Consider the following 23956-nt stretch of genomic DNA (forward strand, 5'->3'; position numbering starts at 1 on the left):
CAAGGAAGAGTCTTCAGGCTCACTGTTCCTTCTAGGTACAGTATTACTCATGATTAGAGTTAATTATTATTGGCCACTTTAATAATTGAGTAAGTTATTATTGGCCAACTTAATAATTGAGTATAAAGGAGTAAAACAATTGAGTCTATTATCATTTGGAGAATACTTAAAAGTGTCATGTTTTAAAAAGTTGACTTTCTAAATGTGTTGTGAGAGTAGTTTTCATATTTTGCTCGTTGCAGAATATTAAATTAGGGTCTGGCCATCTCCCAAAATTCTGAACTACTTTTTTTCAGGTTTGTTGTTGTTGTTGGATGTAAATGTATGTATAGGAAATGTATGTATCAGGAATGTAGGTACCTCCTTATAAGTATTCATAATAACTTAGTGAAGACCTAGCAACTGTAGGAGAATAATAGGAAGAAATAGAAATTTCAGATTGGAGTTTTTAACTCATAGATTACAACTCATCTTTGTTTTATGAAATCCAAGTATGAGTCATAACCAGTAATTATTAAAAAATGGAATGAAATATAATGTGTGTATGTTGGGTTGTGTGGGCTATGATATAAACTATAATCTTGTTGTGGGTTGTGGTTAAAAATAAAAAGTTTGAAATCCACCATCTTAGGTTATCTTTCTGTCCCCTGCTGACTGGTCCAGGTACTTTCATCTCTCTCTGTTGCCGTTTCTGATTAATGGGTGCTGATAAACATGCATACTAACTTTTTTAGAATGTGTTAATAACTCATTAAGTGCCTGAGTGAATGAACACTCTCAGAGACTAGTACATTATCTTACCGTTACAGTGATATCAGATTTTTCTCATGTTTTGTGTTGTTTGTTTTGGGGTTTGTGTATATTTCCAATCTTTTTATTTTAGAAAATATTGATGCTGATGGACAGGGATTTTGTCAAGGAGGATTCAGCATTGATTTTACTAAAGTAAGTTCTCATTTAAGACTGAATGAGATTCAGATCTACCTTATTATGTAAGCCATGGTTAAAAATTAACTGGTTAATACTTCAGATTCTCTATAACTGTTACCTGTTTTATGAAAACAACTAATTAAAATGACCCATGCATTTTGATATCCGTTGCTTTATATTATTCTCTCCCTAGGAGACATTGCTTATTTGAAATAGACATCAAAATGGAATGGAAGACAGTAGAAAATCTCCTGAGTAGAAGATAGATAGCTGTTATGACTTAATATTAATATTAGAATTTCCAGTTGGATAAATTTATGGACTATTAAACCTTTCTGGTTTTGACTGAAATTGAGTTTTTGTAAAAGCTAGCAATGGGAGCTTTCTTACAAAATCAGAGTTTAGTTACATAAAAGTTGAAAAACATGCTTATTTGCCATCTATTATGTGCCTACAGGCAACAAGTAAAGTTGAAGCAATTTAATTATTGTAAGAAATCTCATATACAGGGCTCTATGTATTTTTAACTAAGCTGATATGCTCTCTAAAATTGATAGTTTTTAATCTATTTTTTAAAAATAAGAATTCCATTTCTATTTTCAAAGGAAATTTTTCTTAAGTACTTTTCTTTATGTAATTTTCTTTTGTGTGTGTGTGGTTTTTTTTTTGTGGGATATATGAACATTTTGAATATCAAACTGAGACTATTAATTACTCCTAGAGAAGTCTCAAAAATACATTGCTTGGTTAAAAGTAGGGCTTCCTTAGAAAGCTTAATATGGCTTTCTTAGAAAATGAAAGCAGAAGTGCCTTAAATTTATTAAAACAACAGAAACTATAATCATGATTCAGAAAAACTAATAAAGCATTTTCTTATTTTTTTAAATTTGTATTTTATCTCTATTAAAATTTTTTTTCTAGATTAGGTACTGATAATTATAGTTGACTCTCCTTATTAAGTAATTGATTTTAATTCACTCAATTTGAAATTCATAATTCAAAACTTATTCATAATTACTTATAATTTAAAATTTAAGGAAGCAAAACAAAGAGAGGTAAAGTATATTAATGCATATTAGGTTTCAGCTCATATGATGTGTTCTCAAATAGGTGTTGTATTAAAGCAAAAAGTGTCCTTATTTTCTGTACTTATGCCAGTACAACTATAACCCCAGAAATATTCCCATACTATGAACAGTCATTGCTATATTAACTGTTTGCTTTCTTCAGCTCATTTCTGAAAAATGGTGTCATTTTAAAGCAGACAACTTAGAAATATCTTTTACATAGCCATGGCCAGAGATTGTTGAAAGCTTGAAAGGCTCTATGTCCATTTAGAGAGAGAAAAATTTTCTCTTACCTCCAGCAAGAGGAAATTTTAAAAATATTATGTTCAAACACTAACTACCTTGAATTAGATACTTATAATTTGTTACAGATGTAAGAAATGCTAGTCAAGTATAATTTGTATATATAATATACCCTGAAAAATTTACCCTCTAACCTCACTCTTGTTTAGATATGCAAGACACTAGAATTTTTCCTTTAGCTGAAAAATTTTTAATGATTATTAGAAAGGAAATTTGCCTATGTAGTCACAAATGTAATATACAGAATTAAGGAGTGACTTTTTTTCTTACTGTAACCAATAATACTTTGCTGATGGCACTTCATACCAAATGTGTGAAGCAGCCAAGATCTACGAATCTATATGTATATATATGTTTGTATATTTTCACATATTAAGGGAATATATTATAAGTTTCCTTTTTGATATTTATTGTATTGTGTTTTAGAAAAGGTATAGTGAAAATTACTGAATTAGATGAGTTTAGAACTTATGATTTTGTTTGCTTTAATATATACATGTTTAATATATGCATATATTTGCATATATATGTCATATATACATATATACTTGTATATGTAGCTTTTATGTTTATTACATTGCTCTCCATCTTTAAAGCTACCTGTTTTAAAATATGTATCTTTTTGTTTGATTTAATCTAGGCTGACAGAGTACTTCTTGGTGGTCCTGGTAGCTTTTATTGGCAAGGTAGGTTAATCTTTTAAAAATTACCCAATAATGACTGTGTTTCAGACTCATCTGGCTTATCATGTGCCTATGAGACTTTTCAAATTGTTTTAAACAAAGAAATGGAAAAATAAAATTTAAATGTATAATCACTATCTGTATACAATTTTTTTAAAAAGGACTATAACATCATATAAGGTGTATGTAAAATATATAAATATATAACATAATATATATTATATATATATTCCCAGTAGAAAATAAACTGAATATTTTAAAAGTAAATTATAAAGTAAATTTATAAAATAATTTAAAATAATTTATTTTTATTGTTTATGATATGTACTTTTTCATCTCTGTACTTTAGAGGAAATGATGTAATTAAACGTTAGGAAGTGTGTGGAACTGATTTGTAATAGGTAAATTGTGGCCTTCCAAAAGCTCATGGTTTTAAACTTAATTTGAATTTGTACATTAAAATATTTAAATGGTTATTTTCTCATTAATCACTGACATCAAGAATGATTTCTTTGTGTTTGGGGAGTTTTTAAAATAAAGGATCTTACTAAGTTTCAAAAGAATATATTAAACTGGCATTGACGATTGATGTAAAGATAAAACACTACATTCTTTAGTCATTTTCGGAGGACTAATAAAATTACCATTTGAACAAATGTATAACAGATCATTATTTGCTGACAGTTTGAAAATAGGTAACTATATCTGCTTATTTTCTTAGTTTATGATTCATTTATCATTAGAGACACATTTATTTAGTCAATATAGTCACATGTTTATTTTCTGCTAAAAAGTGCCATTTACCAGATTCTGTTATTCAAGCATTGTCAATATTTGGAAGAACTGGAAAATCTATGACTATATTGATTTGCAAGTACTTTCTGATTCTGAATTTTACTTCTGTATTCTGCACTCTGCTTTCTTTACTTGCTTCCTTGTAGGAAAACCCGTGCTTTTGCTTTATAGAAAGGGAAACTAAAGAAAGAGATTTGCTGAAGGAAAACAGGATGGAAGGAAAATAAGAAGGAATGAGAAATGGGAATAAGTGAAAAATTGGAAGGGATGGCAAAGGAGAAAAAGAAAAATCAGGCAAAGAGGATCAGTATGAGAAACATACTAAAACTGAAAAATTTGAATTTCTATGAATTGTACCTCTATTGGAAAATGAAATGATTTAGGGAAATTATACTTGAGTTTTACAGTTTTACGGTAAAAATTAAAATAGCAGTTCTGATTCTGTGTAAGAAAATAGATATTAATGCTTTCTAGTTAGCTATAAAACATGGATTTATTTTTCTTCTTTACTGCTAGGTATGTCATTCAGTGGAAGGGAGGGAAGTATCTGACGAGCATGTGAGGGAACCAAAGATAGATTTTGTGATTCTCAGTCAGGACTCCTTGTTAACTCTGCCTTTTTAAGAGACACAGCTGTGAACATGTTTAAATGACTTGTTCTTTTAATACCTTGAGTATGCACAATGTATGCATTCCTGTTTATTATAAATTAGGACAGATACTATTAATATTATGTTCACTAGAGATTTATTGTAAATGGTATATAATATGTAACTGAAAACTCAGTGACTGGGCGGAGAATATTTTGTTTTAATAAGATTAAAATCAGCACGTTTCACTGTGAATAGGTAAGATATTAGGATGAATTTTTCCATGGATCTCAGAATTGTCTCTGTAAGAATAGGGAAAATGATAATGGTGTTTTATTCCAAAGACATGGTAAATTTTCCTGTGTTCTTTGATTCAAGAAATATTTAATGAATCCCTCCTATGTGTTAGGTACTGTTTAGGCACAGAGGGTAAAGTAGTGACCCAGACAGAAAGTGTTTCTGCCCTACAAACTCAGCTTATGTGACTGGAAAAATTGGAACAAGATTAATATCTTTAGCTATTATGATTTTCTTTCTGAAATAGCAGAAATGAGATTATTTTTCATATGTTATGGAGGTGGCATTTGATAAATCAAACAACCTTTCTTGGGGCAGGGAGGCAGTCGATTTTTATGTAGTTGTCTGGATTTCTTGTGTACTTAATAACTTAAGGTTGGGAAGAAAAGTGAACTCACTCATTCAGGCTGCTTTCATAAAAGTGTCCAAATAACTTGTTAAAAAAATCAGTTTAACAAATTATTATGAAGGTAAAAGTAATTATTTCAGTAGATTTTTCAAGTTCTAATTTGAAATTTGGTTTGGAAACAATCCTTGATTTTATGATTCCATTTATTTAACATTGTTTTTTTTTTAGTGAATTAAAACAAATTCTGCATTTTTAAATTTTTGTTTTTTAGCAGAGACTAATTTTAAGTACTAGCTTGAATAGAAATAATTGTGACTTAAAAAATAAATTTCAGATTTAGTATTATGAAGAAGAGTTAATTAAGGCTAATAATTAGAAAGACGTATCTAATCTATTTTCTGTCATGCAGGTGCTATCCATCTGCGTCATAATGTTCCCATTAGAAACTTGTCATTTATTTTATATATTTTTTTCAGGTCCACACATTTCAAATTATAATTTATTTTATATATTTATTTCAGGTCAGCTCATTTCAGATCAAGTAGCAGAAATTGTATCTAAATATGACCCCAAAGTTTATAGCATCCAGTATAATAACCAGTTAGCAACTCGGACCGCACAAGCTATTTTTGATGACAGTTATTTGGGTAGGTAAAATCAAAATATGGATTCATTTTCTGGTGTTGTGGTGGATTTGTCCTGTATTTACATATGCTGCTTTCAGTAGGAAAATCTTTTATGTGAAATAGATGAAGATTTTCTTAAAATATAAGGAACGTATTTGTTATGAGTACTTAGGTTATATTGTATGTCAGCAACTGAAATTTAAGAGCATGGTTATTAACACAATGATAATAATAATAGATAACCTTTAAGATATGCTTGGTCCATTCTGGGCATTGTTCTAAGTGCTTACTTATATTAACTCATTTAATCCTCACAACAGGTCTATGAAAGTGTACTACTGTTTTACTCCCATTTTATAGATAAAGAAACAGGCACAGAGAGGCAAAATAATTTGCCTAAAGCCCCTCACTTGTAACTTGCTTTTTCTGAGATTCCAGCCCAGGCAGTCTGACTCCTGAACTTTTATTCACTATGTTAAACTACAGTTTTGGTTTAGGATTTATTAACTTTTGTTCTCTCTCTTTAACTTTCTCATATTCATTAAACCAAATATACATGACAGAACTAATATTTTGCTGGTTGAGAAAACCTGTTATTTGTTGGTTCTTTATGATGAATGCAAATTTACCCTGTTTTTAACTGACTCCTTTGCAAAGTTGATAAAACAGGTTTATATTTCTAACAGAGATATACTATTTAAGTATTTAACTCCATTATTTTCTTTGAGATACATTTATCACACACATATGAATCTATTACTCCTAGAGGACAAAATATTACATAATTAAAGGAAATTACTTGAAGATATTTTCCAGGAAAGCTTAGTCAGCAAGTACGCTGAAGATAACCAGTTCTGCCCTGATGGTGTCTTACCTTTGGTTCCCCTTTAGGTTACTCAGTGGCCGTCGGAGATTTCAACGGTGATGGCATAGATGGTATGACGCACTTGAACTATATTTAATCCTCTTTAAAAAAATTAGACTAAGCATTTGAAACAAGTGGCATAGAAACATTTCGGCAATTAAAGAGTTTTGAAATTGAGCTTGGTCTCTGGTAAACTTTCTCTAGCAGCCAAGGGGGCTGAGGGCCTCAGTGACCTCTTGTCTGCTCCTTTCCAGCCCCCAGCACTTCGGTTATTTCTTCAGCTCCTTCCTTCTTGATTTCAGCAGATTCAGTTCTCTTGGAGAGGCATAGTTTAATAGTTTCTTCTTTCTTCAGGCCCGTAATTTGTAACCTTCTGAGCTCTGTCAGTAAGGCTATTACCCCATCCTCTCTCTGTCTGTTATCTTCAGAGCTCAATCTGGGGATCCTAGACTCCTACCTGATTTTGGTCACATTTCTGTGCCACTGCCACCTCTACCCTGTTTCACTTGGCTCTGAATTATCTTTCATTACTGTATGTTTAGCTTTTCTTCATTCTTAAGCCCTTTTCTCTTGTCTCTTCTCTTTCACAAGACTGTGAATACCTCGAGGGCACACATGTATTTATTTGAGGCTCTCAAGAATCTTTCCATGTTTCATAAAGATTTGATTTTGTGGTTAAAAAATTCTGGGGTCATTTATTATGGAGTACCAAGTTTTTAAAATCTCTTACTCATTGTCTACTGAAATAACACTTAAAGCTTTCTGATATAACCACTTATTCCTGCAGTTGCCAATACTGGCCTTAAAAATGAGTAATTAAGTTTTTTCTTTTCAGACTTTGTTTCAGGAGTTCCAAGAGCAGCGAGGACTTTGGGAATGGTAGGAAAGTTAAAAGGTGTTTTCTAAAAATATCTGGGTTGTTTTATATTTTACTCTATTTCATATGCTTTTGTTTTTCCTGCACAGGTTTATATTTATGATGGGAAAAATATGTCCTCCTTACACAATTTTACTGGTGAACAGGTATGCTTTTAAAGTGTTGTGTTTTGTTTTGTTCTTTTTTCTCCCTTAACATTTTAACACCAGCACTTCCTAATGTCTTTACAACTTTTCTTGGTAATATTCTGATGGTTTAATGTTCAATATATAGTAACTGTTTAATATTTGATATTATAGATGTAAATAAGCTTTAAATATTTCTCCTTTGTTTTAACCAAAGTGATTTGTTTAAGTAAAGACTTTTGTGATTGCCCTAATAGCTGCTTTATTTTTTTAAAGGAAATGCGGAATCAAATTGCACACATACAAAACCAAAAAATTCCTTTTTCCTTGCTGATGACATTAAATTCTCTTTTAAAGAATGATCTATGCTTTTTAATTTTATTAGATGTGAAACAAAGCATGGCCCAGATGTGTTTACTATAGATATTACAAGTAAACTTCATTTGTGCTACAAGAAATAAAACATTCTTCAGTTAAAAATTAGTACTAGACATTCTCTACAGTAATATCCTGTACTGTATTCTGTATCATGCTATTGCGCACTTAATAGACTATAGTATAGTGTAAATGTAAATTTTATATGTATCGGAAACCAAAAAATTTGTGTGACTCACTTTATTAGGCTATTTGATTTGTTGTGGTGGTCTGGAACTGAACCCGCAATATCTCTGAGTACGCCTGTAATGATAAAGGAAAAATTAATCAATAGGTAGAGAAAAAACGTCTCCTAGTTTGCAGATCTGGGATTTAAGCCCACTTCTTGTTCAGTTGACTCTGTTGGGCTTTGTGAGAGGATTGATAGGATGGGAAACTAGACTCGAGGTCCCCAGTAACCTCTTCCCGTTTGTGTGGTGGTCAGGGCTGACACCTGCAGTTGACAGCCATTAGGCTTGTGGCAGGGGTGGCTGTCACTTTGTGCTGTTGTGACTTCTTCACCTTAAGCAGCTTCTCCTGTCAGATGCCCACGTGTGTCTCTGGATCTTGTTGTACTTGATCCTTGATGCTTTCTCTGTTCTTCCTTAGCTCTTTTGTGGGGGGAAGCATGGGCTTTGCATTAGGACAGACCTGGGCTCTCACTACTCACTACTACATTGGGCAAGGTGTTTTCCACTGTAAATCTGGTGGCTCATGTATAAAAATAGGGATACTGGTAACCTGCTCATGGGGTAGTGGTGAGAATCAAAGGAAAATATTTTAGTGATAATACCCAGGCCAAGACTTGTCTCAGTAAATGCCATCCTTTCTTTACAGTTTCAGGTCTGATGCCCTGAAAGACCAAGGCCCAAGAATAGTATTCTGTTAAATTCCAGTCAGCACTTCATCGTGGTACCCCAAATACAATGCACTTTATTACCTTGTGATTGAACACAGATTGCACTTTTCATTTTCTCAATTACACTGTATAAATTCAAAATAGATTAACGTATTAATCTCCCATATCATTCCCTCCTGATAGCTCAGCTAATCAAATTTTGGAAGCTTTGCTAACTTTACTTTTTTTGGTTTGTTGACTCATCCTTCATTTTAGTTCATCTTTAATCTGTCACCTGTCCTAGTTTTGTTTTGTATGTCGGAGTCTCTTTCGAACTTTCCTTTTTCACATGTATTTCCAGCCAGGCTGCTCTGTCTGTGATGGCCAGCAGTCTCCTGTGGTGGGGAGAGGACATTCTTTCTCCCTCCGCAAAACAAGCCCATGATAAAACCAAGTACATTTGTACTGGGTGTAATTCAAAAGCAAAACCACTGGCACATAGTTGATTGAGATGTGAAACAAAAATGAATTCCAGTCTCTATCTTTTTTTTATAAATTTATTTATTTTATTTTTAGCTGTGTTGGGTCTTCGTTTCTGTGCGAGGGCTTTCCCTAGTTGTGGCAAGCGGGGGCCACTCTTCATCGCGGTGTGCGGGCCTCTCACTCTCGCGGCCTCTCTTGTTGCGGAGCACAGGCTCCAGACGCACAGGCTCAGTTATTGTGGCTCACGGGCCCAGTTGCTCTGTGGCACGTGGGATCTTCCCAGACCAGGGCTCGAACCCGTGTCCCCTGCATTGGCAGGCAGATTCTCAACCACTGCGCCACCAGGGAAGCCCTCCAGTCACTATCTTTCCGAACAGTAATTTCTTTAGAGTTGTAGTGGTTTCACATAGGAAGAACCATTTATGACCTATTAATAATTATTATTATTTTTACTGCATAGGCATCATTTATAACTTCTTGGGTTCAATTGAAACGTCTGTTTGTGACTGTCTCTCTTTCTGGTAGTGTGTTTGTCTGGTGTGCTTTGGGTAAGTGGAGAGGAAGGGAGACAGTAGGTGGGGCCTTGGAAGGAGGCTTGATTGTACTTGGACTTAAATGGCATGTGCTGAAGACACCGAAATGATATACATGGGCTATGTCTTGCCAGTAAATCTAGGAAAGTATACAAGCCTCATTAACTGATTGTCATTGTTTTGGTAGGATAAACAAAAGAAGAAATTTAGATTGAAGCACTATATGCAGAGAAAAAAATAACCCTTTCTATTTGATAAATATACAACAAATATTAATTGTCTAAACTAGTTGGATGAAATGTAAACATTTCATTTTCATCTTATTATCCAGATGGCTGCATATTTTGGATTTTCTGTCGCTGCCACTGACATTAATGGGGATGAGTAAGTTTAAAAAAATGTTTCCAGAAACAGTTTTCCTCTGTGTTTATGAACGCTTTACTAAAACTAAACATTTTTTCTTCTGTTTCTCTGTCCCCTTCCTGCTAATCTTTCTATTTAAGGAACCAATTTGAAGCAACCTTAATCACGAATACTAGAAAACCTTTATGTTGTTAATAATTTCTTTCAATAGCTTTTATAATATGAAGGAATAAAGTAACTTTATGAATTACTCATAGTTTCTTAAAAGAGCTGAAGGAAGGTTTGAATTAGAAATGATCATTTCAAATGTGGCTATACGAGCTGTAGAAAGAGGAAAACTTGAGTTTTAATAAGAAAGGAAATGATTATTAGTAGTCACATGGAATTTGATCTTGCTTTTGGTGAAAAAGATTTTGTTTTTTAGTTACGCAGACGTATTTATTGGAGCGCCTCTCTTCATGGATCGTGGTTCTGATGGCAAACTCCAGGAGGTGGGGCAGGTCTCAGTGTCTCTGCAAAGAGCTTCGGGAGACTTCCAGACAACCAAACTGAATGGGTTTGAGGTCTTTGCAAGGTTCGGCAGTGCCATAGCCCCTTTGGGAGATCTGGACCAGGACGGCTTCAATGGTAAGGTCAAAGTTTATAACAGCTGTGTGTCCTGATTTTCTGTGTCCACCTGGAAAAGTCCTGTACCCCACCCATAGAAGTTCACATGAGCAAACCTTCCTGGAAAGAAGGATTTGAGTGACACACCAGGTTCAATGACAAGTTGCTCGTTTTCCTTAAAAATCAGAGCAAAATTTTCAAAAATTGATTCTCATGAGTTATTATTCATGCAGCCTCAAATTAGAGCGTCAGAGTGGTTAATTTTTTAAAAAACTTTTATTGGAGTATAGTTGATTTACAGTGTTGTGTTAATTTCTGCTGTACAGCAAAGTGAATACATATACATATATGCACTCTTTTTTAGATTCTTTTCCCATATAGGTCATTACAGAGTATTGAGTAGAGTTCCCTGTGCTATATAGTAGGTCCTTATTAGTTATCTGTTATATATATATATAGTAGTGTGTATATGTCAATCCCAATCTACCAGTTTATCAAAGTGGTTCATTTTAGAAAGGAGCTTGCATTCCCAGGGAGCCCAGTGTGAGCTGGTGATTTTCTGTGTCTCTGTCCTGCTTCGCGGCAGTGCCCTCTGCTGTCCATTTGGATACAAGTGTAAAAAATGCCCCCAGCCATATTGTCAAGGCAATGCTGACCTAATGCATCCCTCAAAGGTATTATTTGCCACTAATATTTTATTGTTGTGGCTGTCCAGAATATTCTGAGGGAGGTTATATCTCCCTTCATGGGGACAACTAAAAAGGTATAAGCTCAGTGTTTTATAATAGTCCCATTTAAAAATTTAATTAATAGCTGTAGGTATCTTTAAAAATCAAAGTTGGCTTCTACTATAGAGTGAAATATAGATTACAAATTACCAAGTTTTTTTTTAAAAAAGAATACTGCTAAAAACCTTTCTAGAGGTCACAAGATGAAGAATTGAACTGTTGGTTTGTTTGTATAATCAACAACATATAGGGATATGCCCCTGAAAATGTAAAGAAAGTTATAAATTAAGATGAAAGCTTCAAAAATGCAGATGACTCTCAAATCTCCCAATTAGTAGTAGAAAAGGGAAATATTTGTTTGGCCTCAAGACCCCACTCCTGCCTTGTGGGTAGTTTTTTTTTTTTTTTTTAATAAATTTATTTATTTTATTTTAGTTTTGGCTGTGTTGGGTCTTCGTTTCTGTGCGAGGGCTTTCTCTAGTTGCAGCAAGCGGGGGCCACTCTTCATCGCGGTGTGCGGGCCTCTCACTATCGCGGCCTCTCTTGTTGCAGAGCACAGGCTCCAGACGCGCAGGCTCAGTAGTTGTGGCTCACGGGCCTAGTTGCTCCGCGGCATGTGGGATCTTCCCAGACCAGGGCTCGAACCCGTGTCCCCTGCATTGGCAGGCAGATTCTCAACCCCTTGTGGGTAGTTTTATGTCACACTAGAAGTGTCATCTCTCACCCTAGAAGTTTTCATTGTTAGTGAAAAACTACTCAAGGGGACATTTTGCTTCGTAAAATAGTCTTAAAGATTTTTTACCACCAAGAGAACTTAACATGAATCAATTGGAATTCTGGTATAAAGTTCAACATAGAACTGTAAAAGAATACTATACAACAGACCAAATCATTACTTATTGATAACAAAGACTACCTAGAAAACACAGGGCCAGATTCGAGGTTCTACCTTGAACACATTTGAGTTCTTTGCTATAGCTGGGCCTGTCTCCAGGTGCTTTGGTAGAGCCTGGACGTGTTTGCTGTCACCTTGTCTTGAGGATATTCCACACACTTTAAAGAATATTTCTTTAATATCATGATCCAGACAACATCTCATCCTGTTTTCCCTATTTCTATTAAAATGTATTATCTGTGAACACAAAAATTATAAGCAATGACAGCTAAAAAATATCGAAGTTTTACAACGATTTTACAAAGAGATTTTACGTTTAGAGATAGATACCATAGAGGATGATTTTATTCTCCCCAAGTGTCTCCTGGGGTCTTATTGTCCCAAAGAGTAGATTGTGAATGACAGTGTCTTCAGGAGAAAATGATCTGAGCTGTTATTTATGTAACTATATTTATATAGTTTATATGTGTATATATGTATTTGTAGTTTATATGTATATATAGTTTATATATACATATAATGAAGTATTAGTTGTAACCTGGATCTTTTCCTTGTTCAGACCTGATGACATTGACTCTTTGTTATGTCTTTGCTGCTGTTTTCCTCCCTTTCCACTTATACCCACTGGAAAAACCGTAGGTATCATCAAGAGGGTTGCCGAAAACAAAACAATAAAATTATGTTCCACAATTATGTGGAGTTTTTGTCAATACTTCTCCAGAAAGGCAGAGGGAAAAAACACAGAAAAGAGAAACTAAAATGATCAAAGGAAGAGACTGATGACATGAAAAAGTAGGGCTCTCCAGACTAGACAGATGCCAGCCAAGAGAAAAGATGATTAGAATGTACAAAATAATGAAAGGTTTAGAAAAGGTAAGGAGAATATTTTAAAACCATCTCTCAAGAGTAGAGCCATATTCTGTTGGAAAATTGTATTTTAATAAAAACTTTCTTAATGCACATGTCAATTTAGAAGTTATATTTATCTTTTGAAACTTAAAAAAAGATAAAGAAGGACTCTTACATAATTTAAATACTACTTTTTATTTAAGGATAACAAATTCTTAGTTGGCGCTTACTGCAGGCCAAGCACTGTTTTAAGTGCTAAAAATGAGAGGATAAATTAGAGCCCATCCATGACCTTAAGGAATTTAGCATCAGTAGGAGCAAGTTTAATGTGAACAAGTAAACACTAGAATGTAGTCGTCACAGTGTTTGAGATATTCTTGGGCATAATGGTCTTAAAGAAAAGATGAGTGACCAAGGTGTCCTTGATGTCTCAGGGGTTGCAGCATTGAGGGGGCTGAAAACATTTCGGGTATATTAAGTAAATTGAGTCAGTTTGGAATGGCTGGTACATAGGGGCTGTCATAGGCAAGATGGACACATCCTTGCTGTCATGAAATTATGTTTTGTGGAGGAGCCACAGAGTAAACACATAAAGGGGAAATTCAGATAGTGATAAAGGCTGTGGATTTAAACAGAAAAAGGCAAGGTAACGTGATAGAGAGTACCTAGATGGAGAGGGGAGAGTGCATTGCTCCATGGGATGGCCAGGGAAGACCTCTCTGACAAGATGACATTTGAACTGTGATTTGGACAAACAGAAGGAGCAAAGCTTGAAAAGCTCTGGAGCAAGAACTGTTGAGACAGAAGGAACAGCAAGTATAAATCCAGAGCTGGGGACTAGCTTGCTGAGTTTAAGAAACAGAGAAAAGGGCCAGGATTGTTAGGAAGAGTGAGTGAGGGTAGAATTGGGGTTGGGAGTGGGGTAGTGAATGGACAAACCAGGTAACACGTAAATGCTTTGGGAAATAAGGATTTTAAGAAGGAAGATAACATGATATTAACATTTGGCAGTTTTGAAGAGAATGGATTATAGGGGCAAGAGTAGAAGTGGGAGGCCACTTAGGCTGCTTTAGGGGTCCAGGCAAAGAATGAGAATGGCTTGTCCAGGGTGGGACCAGCAAAGATAGAGGGAAGTGGACATAATTATTTGTAATATATTCTAGAGTTAGGAAAGGTCATAGTGACTGTTTGGTGTACTGTTTTGTTTTGTTTTTAAAGCATTTCAAACTTTTTATTTGTTTATTTCATTTCAGTATAAGTTGAGCAAGATAGAGATGAAATCATAACTTTCAACTTTCTGAGTCAGGTTGACTTCTCAGAAAAACCTGAAAACCATGCCCAACTAAATTAACTAGAATTTTAAGAGCTAGAATGAACCTTAGATGAATCTTTTTACATGTCCCTTCCCCTCTATTTTAAGGATGAGGCATTTGAGGTCCAGAAAGGTTAAGTGATTTGTCCAAGGTCAGACCCGGAATATCTGACTCCAAATTAATATCATTTCCATACAGTTCTGCTTGAATCTCCTTGAATTTGGTTGTTGCTTTTGAATTAAGAGTACCCTACTGCCACCACGCATGGCTGCTTTGCCTGAAGTAGAGAGACTGGCTGCCCAGAGGACTCATTCCTTCTTGGAGGGCTTCCTACTCTGAGTAGCAGGCTGTCATCTTGGACATCACCACATGAGGGTGCCGTGGGACCACAGCTGCCTCTGCTTCCTGCGCAACTCCCCGCCACAGGAAGTCTCCTAGGTCCCATGGGGTAGCCCAGCCAAAGGGAGAGGAGAGAATGGCCAGGATGTGTCCTGGAGTGGGGAATGGGAAAAGTTCTTTCCCAGAAAGAGAAGAGAATTGCACATGCAATCCCAGTGGAAATAAAGGTTTTATGGCATTGGTTAAAAAAAAAAAAAAGAGTACCCTACTGAACGTCAATAAACATGATACATGGGTTCTAAAGATATTAAGATCTTTTCCACGGAAATAATGATGAGTACTAAGACTTCCTTCTTTCCATCCTTGCCCTCCTCCCTCCCACTCTCCTTTCCTCCTTTCTTCCTCACCTTCTCCCGTCCCTCTTTTCCCTCTCCTCCCTCTTCCCCTCTTCCTTTTCCCTCTCAGATATTGCAATTGCTGCTCCATATGGGGGTGAAGATAAAAAAGGAATTGTTTATATTTTCAATGGAAGACCCACAGGCTTGAATGCGGTACCATCTCAGATCCTTGAAGGGAAGTGGGCTGCTCGGAGCATGCCACCAAGCTTTGGCTATTCAATGAAAGGAGCCACGGATATAGACAAGAATGGATATCCAGGTGCTTTCCTAGAAATACAAAGAGCGTCTTAGATTTTTTGGTCCTAATAGCAAGTAGTATTAGTTACTGCTCTCTTGATTTCTGTTATAAATCATCTAAATTCAGTATTTCAACTACTGTTCAAGGCCCTGCCGTTGTTCAAGGCACTGTTCTCGTCACTGAGGGGATACAAAGCACAGACAGCTCTGTTTCCTGGGAGCTTCCAATGTAAAGCATGTACTCTTAGTTCTTCTTTCATTGTCTTCAAGTCTATAATGAAATGTCAGAATGTGGAAGCTATAAACAATAGCTCAGTCTAAGTTTTCAAATGTCAGCCATCTCTTTTTGCTTTTAATGGTCTAGCAGTTTTATGGACTTGACTAATCATCGTGATTTTTACGAAATATATTATCTCAGTAAATTCTCCCAGTAAGGCTGGTGAGGAATATGAGCTAGCTCAGCTCATTATTACGTCATTTTCTGGATGAGAAAAAAGACTGAGAAAGGTAATTTGCCCAAGGTTGCCCACTGGTTTGTGCCGGTACAGGAAGTGAGGCCTTTTTCTGGCTCTTAATATACTTTGGAATATTTTAATGGATCTAGGATCATAATGGATATATTCTTTAAATGAAATATAATGCAGAAAATTTAATTACTTAGCTGTTGAAACAGTCAATGAGCTCAATATATAATATGTTGAAATGCTTTTAGAAATAGGACATGAAGTAGATTCTTATCTATGTTAGTGTTATTTCAAGAATTCTTTGTTATAAATGTAATATATTTATTATAGAACTTTTAGAAAATATAGCAAAGCATATCTTACAATATGCTTTCTTTTTTCCAGTGCATTCACACAATTTTTTTAACAAAATAGAATTATGCACTGTTATTAGCATATTTTATTCACTTAAAGTATTAGATATTTCCCCATGTTATTATTCTTCTGAAGCATGAATTTATGTTTTCCATTCTATCAAATGTTTGTATCATATCTTATTTAACTTTATTTTGGGGCATTTGTATCCTTATATATAATTCCGGTGCATTCCTCTGATTATTTCCTTAGGACAAAATTCTAGAATTGCTATGTCAAAGATTAGGCACTTTTTTTTTTAAGGCTGTTGTTACACCTTGTCAAATTACAATCCTAATCCCTCTAAAGAAAGTTTTGCAACTTTTTTAAGCACTCACCAGCAGGTAGCGAGTTATTTTCCCACATTTGTGCCCACACTGGTTGTCATCTTTTATTTCTTTTTAAAATAACTTTATATGATAGGTGGAAAATGTTATTTTGTTTTAATCTACAGTTTTGGATTATTAGTGAGGGAAATAAGCATTTTTGTTTACTTGCATATATGTATTTACTTTTGTGAATTTCCTTTCTACATCTTTTTTTCCTCCATTTCTGTTGGAATGTTGTTTTTCTTTTCTTTCATTCATTTTTTTTAAACTTGTGGCAGTTCCTTAAATATTGAGGGTTTTAACTCCTTAACTCTTATATATATTTCTCAGTTTTGTCATGTTTTCTTTTGGGGCATAAAGAAATTCTTAATTTTTATGTAATCCATTGTACCTGTCTTTATGGTTTCTCATGTACTTTCTGCTTAGAAAGGGCTTCGTCAAATTTAGCTTGGGTATAAGAGAGAGAGTTCTGATTTCATTTTTTCCTAATTGTGAACCAGTGGTACCAGCTATGTATAAAAACTAATGTGTTGTATTCTTGTTGATTTGGATGCTATCTGCTGTCATTCTAAGCATTCTAAGTACAGTTGACCCTTGAACAACGTGAGGGTTAGGGGTGCCAACCTTCTGCACAGTCAAAAATCTACATATAACTAACTGTACACTCGGCCCTCTGTATCCACAGTTCCACCTCTGCGGATTCAGCCAACCTCAGGTTGTGTAGTGCTATAGTATGTATTCAGTGGGAAAAAAGTCCATGTATAAGTAGACCTGCGCAGTTCTAGACCCGCGCAGTTCAGACCTATGTTGTTCAAGGATCAACTGTGTATGTATTGTGCTGTTTTGGTTTTGTTTTGTTTTCGAAACAAAATAAGTAAACAAAAAAAAAGAGAGAAATTTGTAAAATCCACAGGCATCTATAAAGCTTTTTCCTTTGGGTATGTGTGTGTTTGTGTGGTATACACTTCCTTATTGTTGCTGATTTTTACTATGTATCCATTAAAAAGATTCTTGTCTACCTGGATGGATGAAAAAATTAGTTTTATGATGAGTGTTTGCCATTGATGATAGCATATTTAAAGTTTTCATATACATTTTAGCCTTTTAGATGTTGTCTTACAACCACTTAATGAAGAATAGTTTTGAGACTATGTCTGTATCTTTATTATATGCATTGAGAGCTTTATGGAAAGGTATGTGAGTTAAAAAAAAATTATTATTAACATATTTTTCTGCTCTCTTTTAAGACTTAATTGTAGGAGCTTTTGGTGTAGATAGAGCTGTATTATACAGGTAAGCATTTCCATATCTGGTAATATAGGAATATTATGAATTATATGAAAGTTTTATAGTTAAGTACCAGTGTTTGAATTTCAGTTTAATTTTCTTGAAGTAATGATAAAATTTGTTCTTTCTATTCAAGATTTGCTTCAGGCAAGTAGTAATGATACAAGGAGATCCCAAAGTAGAGAAAGCTATAGATTTTTTTATTTAGGAAAGCATTCAGAATTTTCCCTTTTTGTTCTTTAAATTATGTTCACAGATGTTCTCCTGTGTTTTAGATTACATGAGTTTAAAATTATAGGAGTTTACATTTTCCTCTAAGAGACAAGAACTTAACTTGGTGTTTGTGCCACAGCATTCTGTGACCACAAGGGCAGTATGTAATGATTCCCCAAATGAATATTTTTATTAGAGCAATATGTATAAATCCACATATCTCCATTTCCCAGCTTCATACATATTCCCAGTATTTCTCTGAATTTCTTCAATTCCTCGTGCCTTACAATATCAACTAGCATCCCAAGTAGATTAAGATGTTTACACCTCTATGGACTGTGCTTATACATGGCAGGAAAACGAACACTGGTACTGTGTAGTGGAGGTTGTGATGGGTCAACTTGATTGTGCTTCTCGGGGCAGCTTGTGTCCGTACAGATTCCAGGATTTATCATGATTGAGACAGATACACTGCCCTGAGGCTGCTGTGTTTTTGTACAGAGTGTAAACCTGTGCATCTGAACTTTGGAAACTGTATTTTAATTTATTGTTTCAGTTTTTAAAATTGCTATTAACAAAGTAATACATACATGTGGTAAAAATTCAAGCAATGTAAAAAGGGCATACAATTAAAGAAATATACTTCCTCTCACACCAGTTACTAGTTTATTAGTATATCCTATCAGAAATATTCTGTGCATTAAAAATTATGTGTGTGTGTGTATGCGTCCTTTGTACATGATGTTTTTTTCCTCTCATTATGTCTTGGCTAATATCATCCCATATTAGCACAGATGGCTTTACAGCACTCATTTCCCCCACTGTATTGTACTGCATTAGGTAGATATCCCACAACTTGTTTAACCATCTTGCTTTAACGGGCTGCGTTCAGATAGGTTGTGACCAGTGGTCCTGCTTTGCCTGGAACTGAGGGGGATTTACCAGGTCATGGGACTTTCACTGATAAAGTCAAGACAGTCCTGGGCAAGCTGGAATATTTGGTCATGCTAAGTTTAGGTTGTTTCTATTCCTTTTGCTATTATAAACACTGCTTTAGTGAACATCACACTGTATACGCAGTGAATGTGAACCTGAAATGCTTAGATCAATCTAACATTTTAAATAACTTTTTTTTTTCTTATCTTTTTTTTAAAACCAGGGCCAGACCAGTTATCACTGTAAACGCTGGCCTTGAAGTGTATCCTAGCATTTTAAATCAAGACAATAAAACCTGCCCACTGCCTGGGACAGATCTCAAAGTTTCCTGGTAAGGCTGTTTGTTTAGTAATAGTTATTATTGTGATTATTGGTTCAGTCATTATAAAAACAATTGAAAATGGAGGGGGAGGCTGAAATATTGCTAAAGCAGTTTCTGTGGGTACACTCTATTTTCTTGTCATAGATTGAATTATAGAAATATTGTTCCAAAGAAGATATGTAGAAGGCTCTAGAAATATGCTATAAACTAGTAAAAAAGTAATTTTTAAAAATTATGCATGCTCAGTGAATATATTCAAAGATAAAGTCAATAAGATTTCAGAACTCATATTTAATGCTAAACAAGCCTGTGAACATTTTGATTTTAATTTTTAAAAACTAATGATCTTTTTCAGATTTAATATCTGTGACTAGCTGTACGAAAAAAATAGTTTGCTTTAACGTATTGGTCTTCTACTTGTTCTTTAACTAGTTTCTAAAGAAAAATATATTTTTTGTAAGCTTCATGTCTGAATTCTTCTCTAGTCCAGTATTTCTTAAGTTTCCATTATTTGTATGTTACTTTTCTCTATGTTGTATGATTTTTTGCTATGTTTTCATTCTACCTGTATTTATAATTTTCTTAAGGCTTTTTTCTTTAAACTGACTCATGATTTACTTTAAAACATATTAAAATAAAATAGAGAAACCAGTGTCTTTCTCATACATGTCAAAATAAACATAAAATTAATAATGAAAAGTCTTGACCTATATATAAACTCACCATGGGGAATTCCCTGGTGGTCCAGTGATTAGGACTCTGTGCTTTCACTGCCACGGGCCCTGGTTCAATCCCTGCTTGGGGAACTAAGATCCCGAAAGCCGCATGGCATGGCCAAAGGAAAAAAAAAACAAAACCTCACCATGAGTACTACACTTTGGGAAACACTGTTCACTTCATGTTCCTTGCTCACATAGAAAAATCAGAGAGAACTTACATAAGAAGCGTAAAATGATTGGAAGCTGGGAAAATTTTCCTTCAGAAGAGCTAATGAAAAGATATTTTTTCTGATTTTGTTTTTGAATTATTTATTATTGTTATTAAAATCATTTTTCAAAATTTTGTTTATAATAAAATATATTAAACATGCATATAATAAAAAATTTTATTTCTTTCATTGGATTGCATTAAAAATTCAGTAATATTTGGTCTTCATTTTCATTGACTGGCAGTGAAGTTGTTTTCAAGATTTTGTAAGTTTTACTGACTTTCATCCCTTCACTCACCCTTTGTGTCCTGGTGAAATTGCTGCACATTGCTGATGATGTGCTTATGATTATGGCAAAAAGGTGAAGGCTTTGAATACACTAACTAGAGCAGTAGCTTTCAATATGTTTTCGAATATGGCGTGTAGGATGAAATACATTTTACATCATAATCCAGTAAACACATGCATGTAATTAAAACAAAAGTTTCATGAAATCTTACCCTTGATACTTAAGTCAATTTTACATATTCATTTTTTTAAGATGCTGGACACACCCATTAAACTGAGGTCATAACCTAGTAATAAATTGTGAAAATACTGTTCTAGAGGAGCTTGCTAATTAAAGGGAGCTTTATGGGGCTTTTTCATAAGTGAGACATTTATTTTAAATCTGGACTGTCATTTCCCCCATTTAAATTTATCAACAGATTCTATAAGCTTGAGAGGAGGTTAGGAAATTCTTTTCTTTTCTTTTTCTCTTTTTTTGGTCTCATTCCTTTCCATGAAAGGAAACATGCCTAAATTACTGAAGGATGAGTTAGATTATTCTGTATAGCTTCATGTTTTAAAAATAATGTTAAGACATAAAGAAAGATATAAGGCTTCACAATGTGAACTAAGTATTAGAAATATGAGATTTAAAAGAAAAAGAAATGTGAGATTTGGGTGATAATACAAAAATGTCTAGCTAAATAAATATTATCAGTGTAACAAAAGTGTAACAACAACAAAAGTTTTAGAATCGTACAGACCAGAGTTTGTATTCAAATTCTGTTCAATATGTGTTCCATGAAAATGGGAAAATTAATACCATCCAAGCCTCAGTTTTCAATCCGTAATATAGGGATGATAGCTTATCTAATAGGTTATTATGAAGAATGAGAGTGTATAAGGTATCCTAAACTGGCATAGGGTAAATATTTAATTTTTTAAGCAATATACTATAATTTCATCTATTTTGTGTATTTTGGGGGGAAAGGGGGAAACTGTTACATGGTAATATCAGATTATGTCACCTATAGTGAATTTTTCAAATAATAAATAAGAGAATAAGAGAGGCATAGATAATCTCTTTTACTGTCTTTTAAAAAAAATTAATTGTAGGCATTGTGATAAGACTTTATGGTATTTTAAAGTTCGAATTGTAATTCCAATTCCAAGATAAATAAATAAACAAACAAACAAATAAATAAATAATGCTATATAAATGGGAAAAATGTCTAACCTGGATTATGGGATTTGTATGTATTTTTTATTTTTCTACAGTTTTAATGTCAGGTTCTGCTTAAAGGCAGATGGCAAAGGAGCACTTCCCACGAAACTTAGTAAGTGTTCTGTGGAAAAATTATATTATTTTAATGATGCTGCATACACAGCACTTAAAAAATGTTTTAGGACATTTGAATAGTTATTCAAGTAGTTGTTATTGCTTTTTATTTGAATGTTTATGCTTAAAGACATCTAATATTGCAACATAATTTTGTTTGACAACTCTTAAGCCAATTCAGAAATAATACATTTATTGACATTGTGAACAATTAGTGGTAAATATGGCCTTTAGAAAGTTAAACAGTTATCATTGTGAGACAAATGAACTCTAGGAGAAATAAGTATCATTGTTTATAAGTCAATGACCTACTGAAAAGTTTATACTTTATGTCTTAGAGAAGCCGCAGTAATCTCCAGAGTAGAGGTGGTTTAGAAATAGAGAGAAGGAAAAAAAGTTAGACCACTAAATTTAGCCCACACAGCAAATTCTAACTTGACTCTTCCATTCCAAAAAATGGTTTATGTGATTATGAGAGCAAGGTAGGAGAGTTAAGTAACTGTTGTGGAGATTTGTCGGTATATGTGCTAAGGAATAACAGTAAGACTCCGGATAGAGGACTGAGTCTGTTGTGGGGTGTGTTTGTGCGTGAAAGTTCACATAGAGTAGCAAGAAAGGGTCTCTCTGGAAGGTAACTTTTCAGTAAAGACCTGAAGGAAATGAAGGAGCTAAGGGATGTCTGGAGGAGTATTTTGCACAGGGGAAATGACAATTTCAAGAGGCCAGAAGCAGGAGCTTGCTATTTCTCAAAGGGTGGGTGGAACAGAACGAGAAGCAAAATGACCCTGGCTTTTCACTCAAATTTGACATGAAGTTCAACATTTAGAGAAACTTAGGAAGAGATTTGTGGTTTTAAAGATCTGCACTCTTAACTCCTTTGAAGAAACTATTTAAAGAAGAACTGATGTTAGAAGGCAGTAATCTAGCAACTGTGCTTCAGACTGTTCACTGGCTGCACATTCATTTTAAGATGATTCTTGACCCAGTCAGCTATATTTGGTCATTTGCTTCTTGAGGGACATATTTACCTGATAGTTTGATACAGTAGCTTCATTAGAAGTAGGAGTTGCAAGTGATGCAAACTGCTCATTCGTCATGATGGTGAATGTAATGGTATGGGGTGTGGGTGCATATTAGTAAACATTTCTTAATCACAGTCAGCAAGAGTCCTGCTACCTGCATTAGTGATAAAAGTCTTAATTCATATATTTTATTACTGAACTTCCTCCTCTCAGCTTAAATTAAAAGAAAAAATTTCCCCTCTATCTGATAGTTGTTTTATTACCATCATTATCTATTGTCTCCATTTAATAGATGACATTAATTTGGGGATAGTTGGATCAGTTATTTAATTATTAAATATTTATTCAGAATTAATCTGTTGTCATCTCACTACAATGTATAGACATTTTTAATGAATCAGAAGCAGATTACTTCTTAAGGGATAAATATGTATCTCTGTTTAAATGAAAACTCGAGATATTTAGGACAGATAGGTGTCCATAAAGATTATGTTGGTTATAAATCCTTTGGTTTGTATAGACTTCCAGGTGGAGCTTCTTTTGGATAAACTCAAGCAAAAAGGAGCAATTCGACGAGCACTGTTTCTCCATAACAGGTCCCCGGGTCACTCCAAGAACATGACCATCTCAAGGGGGGGACAGATGCAATGTGAAGAACTAATAGCATATCTGCGGGTAAGAGATTATCCATTATCTCTTCTTTCTACTTATTATTTTTTCTTTTCACCTAAATGATTTTCACTTTCTGTAAATTTTTTTGGTAGTAAATCAAAAAGAAGACAGAAAAATGCATTTGAGGAAATTGGGCTTTTTAAAGAGTCAAACTTGAGTAATGGACTTCTACGCTTGTCAGACTGGATATTGCACGTGGCCTTTCCACAACAATGCTACTGAATAAATTATGACAAACATATTTCTTAAATATTGCTGGACTCTCAAGACAGTAAAAGAAA

At 34.2% G+C, this 23956-nt stretch overlaps 1 protein-coding gene across 2 annotated transcripts in view; it reads left to right on the top strand.

Moving 5' to 3' along the window:
- Nucleotides 1–23956, top strand: part of ITGAV (integrin subunit alpha V) — an 89399-nt gene that overhangs the window by 41117 nt on the left and 24326 nt on the right. For both annotated transcript variants that reach the window (XM_082466676.1, XM_082466677.1), the window contains exons 5-17: nt 884–945; nt 2941–2986; nt 5536–5661; nt 6532–6576; nt 7341–7384; nt 7472–7528; nt 10107–10159; nt 10563–10765; nt 15334–15525; nt 17937–17982; nt 19349–19456; nt 21921–21979; nt 23524–23678. In XM_082466676.1, coding sequence (XP_082322802.1) covers nt 884–945; nt 2941–2986; nt 5536–5661; nt 6532–6576; nt 7341–7384; nt 7472–7528; nt 10107–10159; nt 10563–10765; nt 15334–15525; nt 17937–17982; nt 19349–19456; nt 21921–21979; nt 23524–23678 — 1196 coding nt within the window. The remainder of the gene's footprint in view (nt 1–883; nt 946–2940; nt 2987–5535; nt 5662–6531; nt 6577–7340; nt 7385–7471; nt 7529–10106; nt 10160–10562; nt 10766–15333; nt 15526–17936; nt 17983–19348; nt 19457–21920; nt 21980–23523; nt 23679–23956) is intronic.

This window comes from Balaenoptera physalus, assembly GCF_965194825.1.
Source record: "Balaenoptera physalus genome assembly, chromosome: 6".
In the NCBI taxonomy this organism is placed as follows: domain Eukaryota; kingdom Metazoa; phylum Chordata; class Mammalia; order Artiodactyla; family Balaenopteridae; genus Balaenoptera; species Balaenoptera physalus.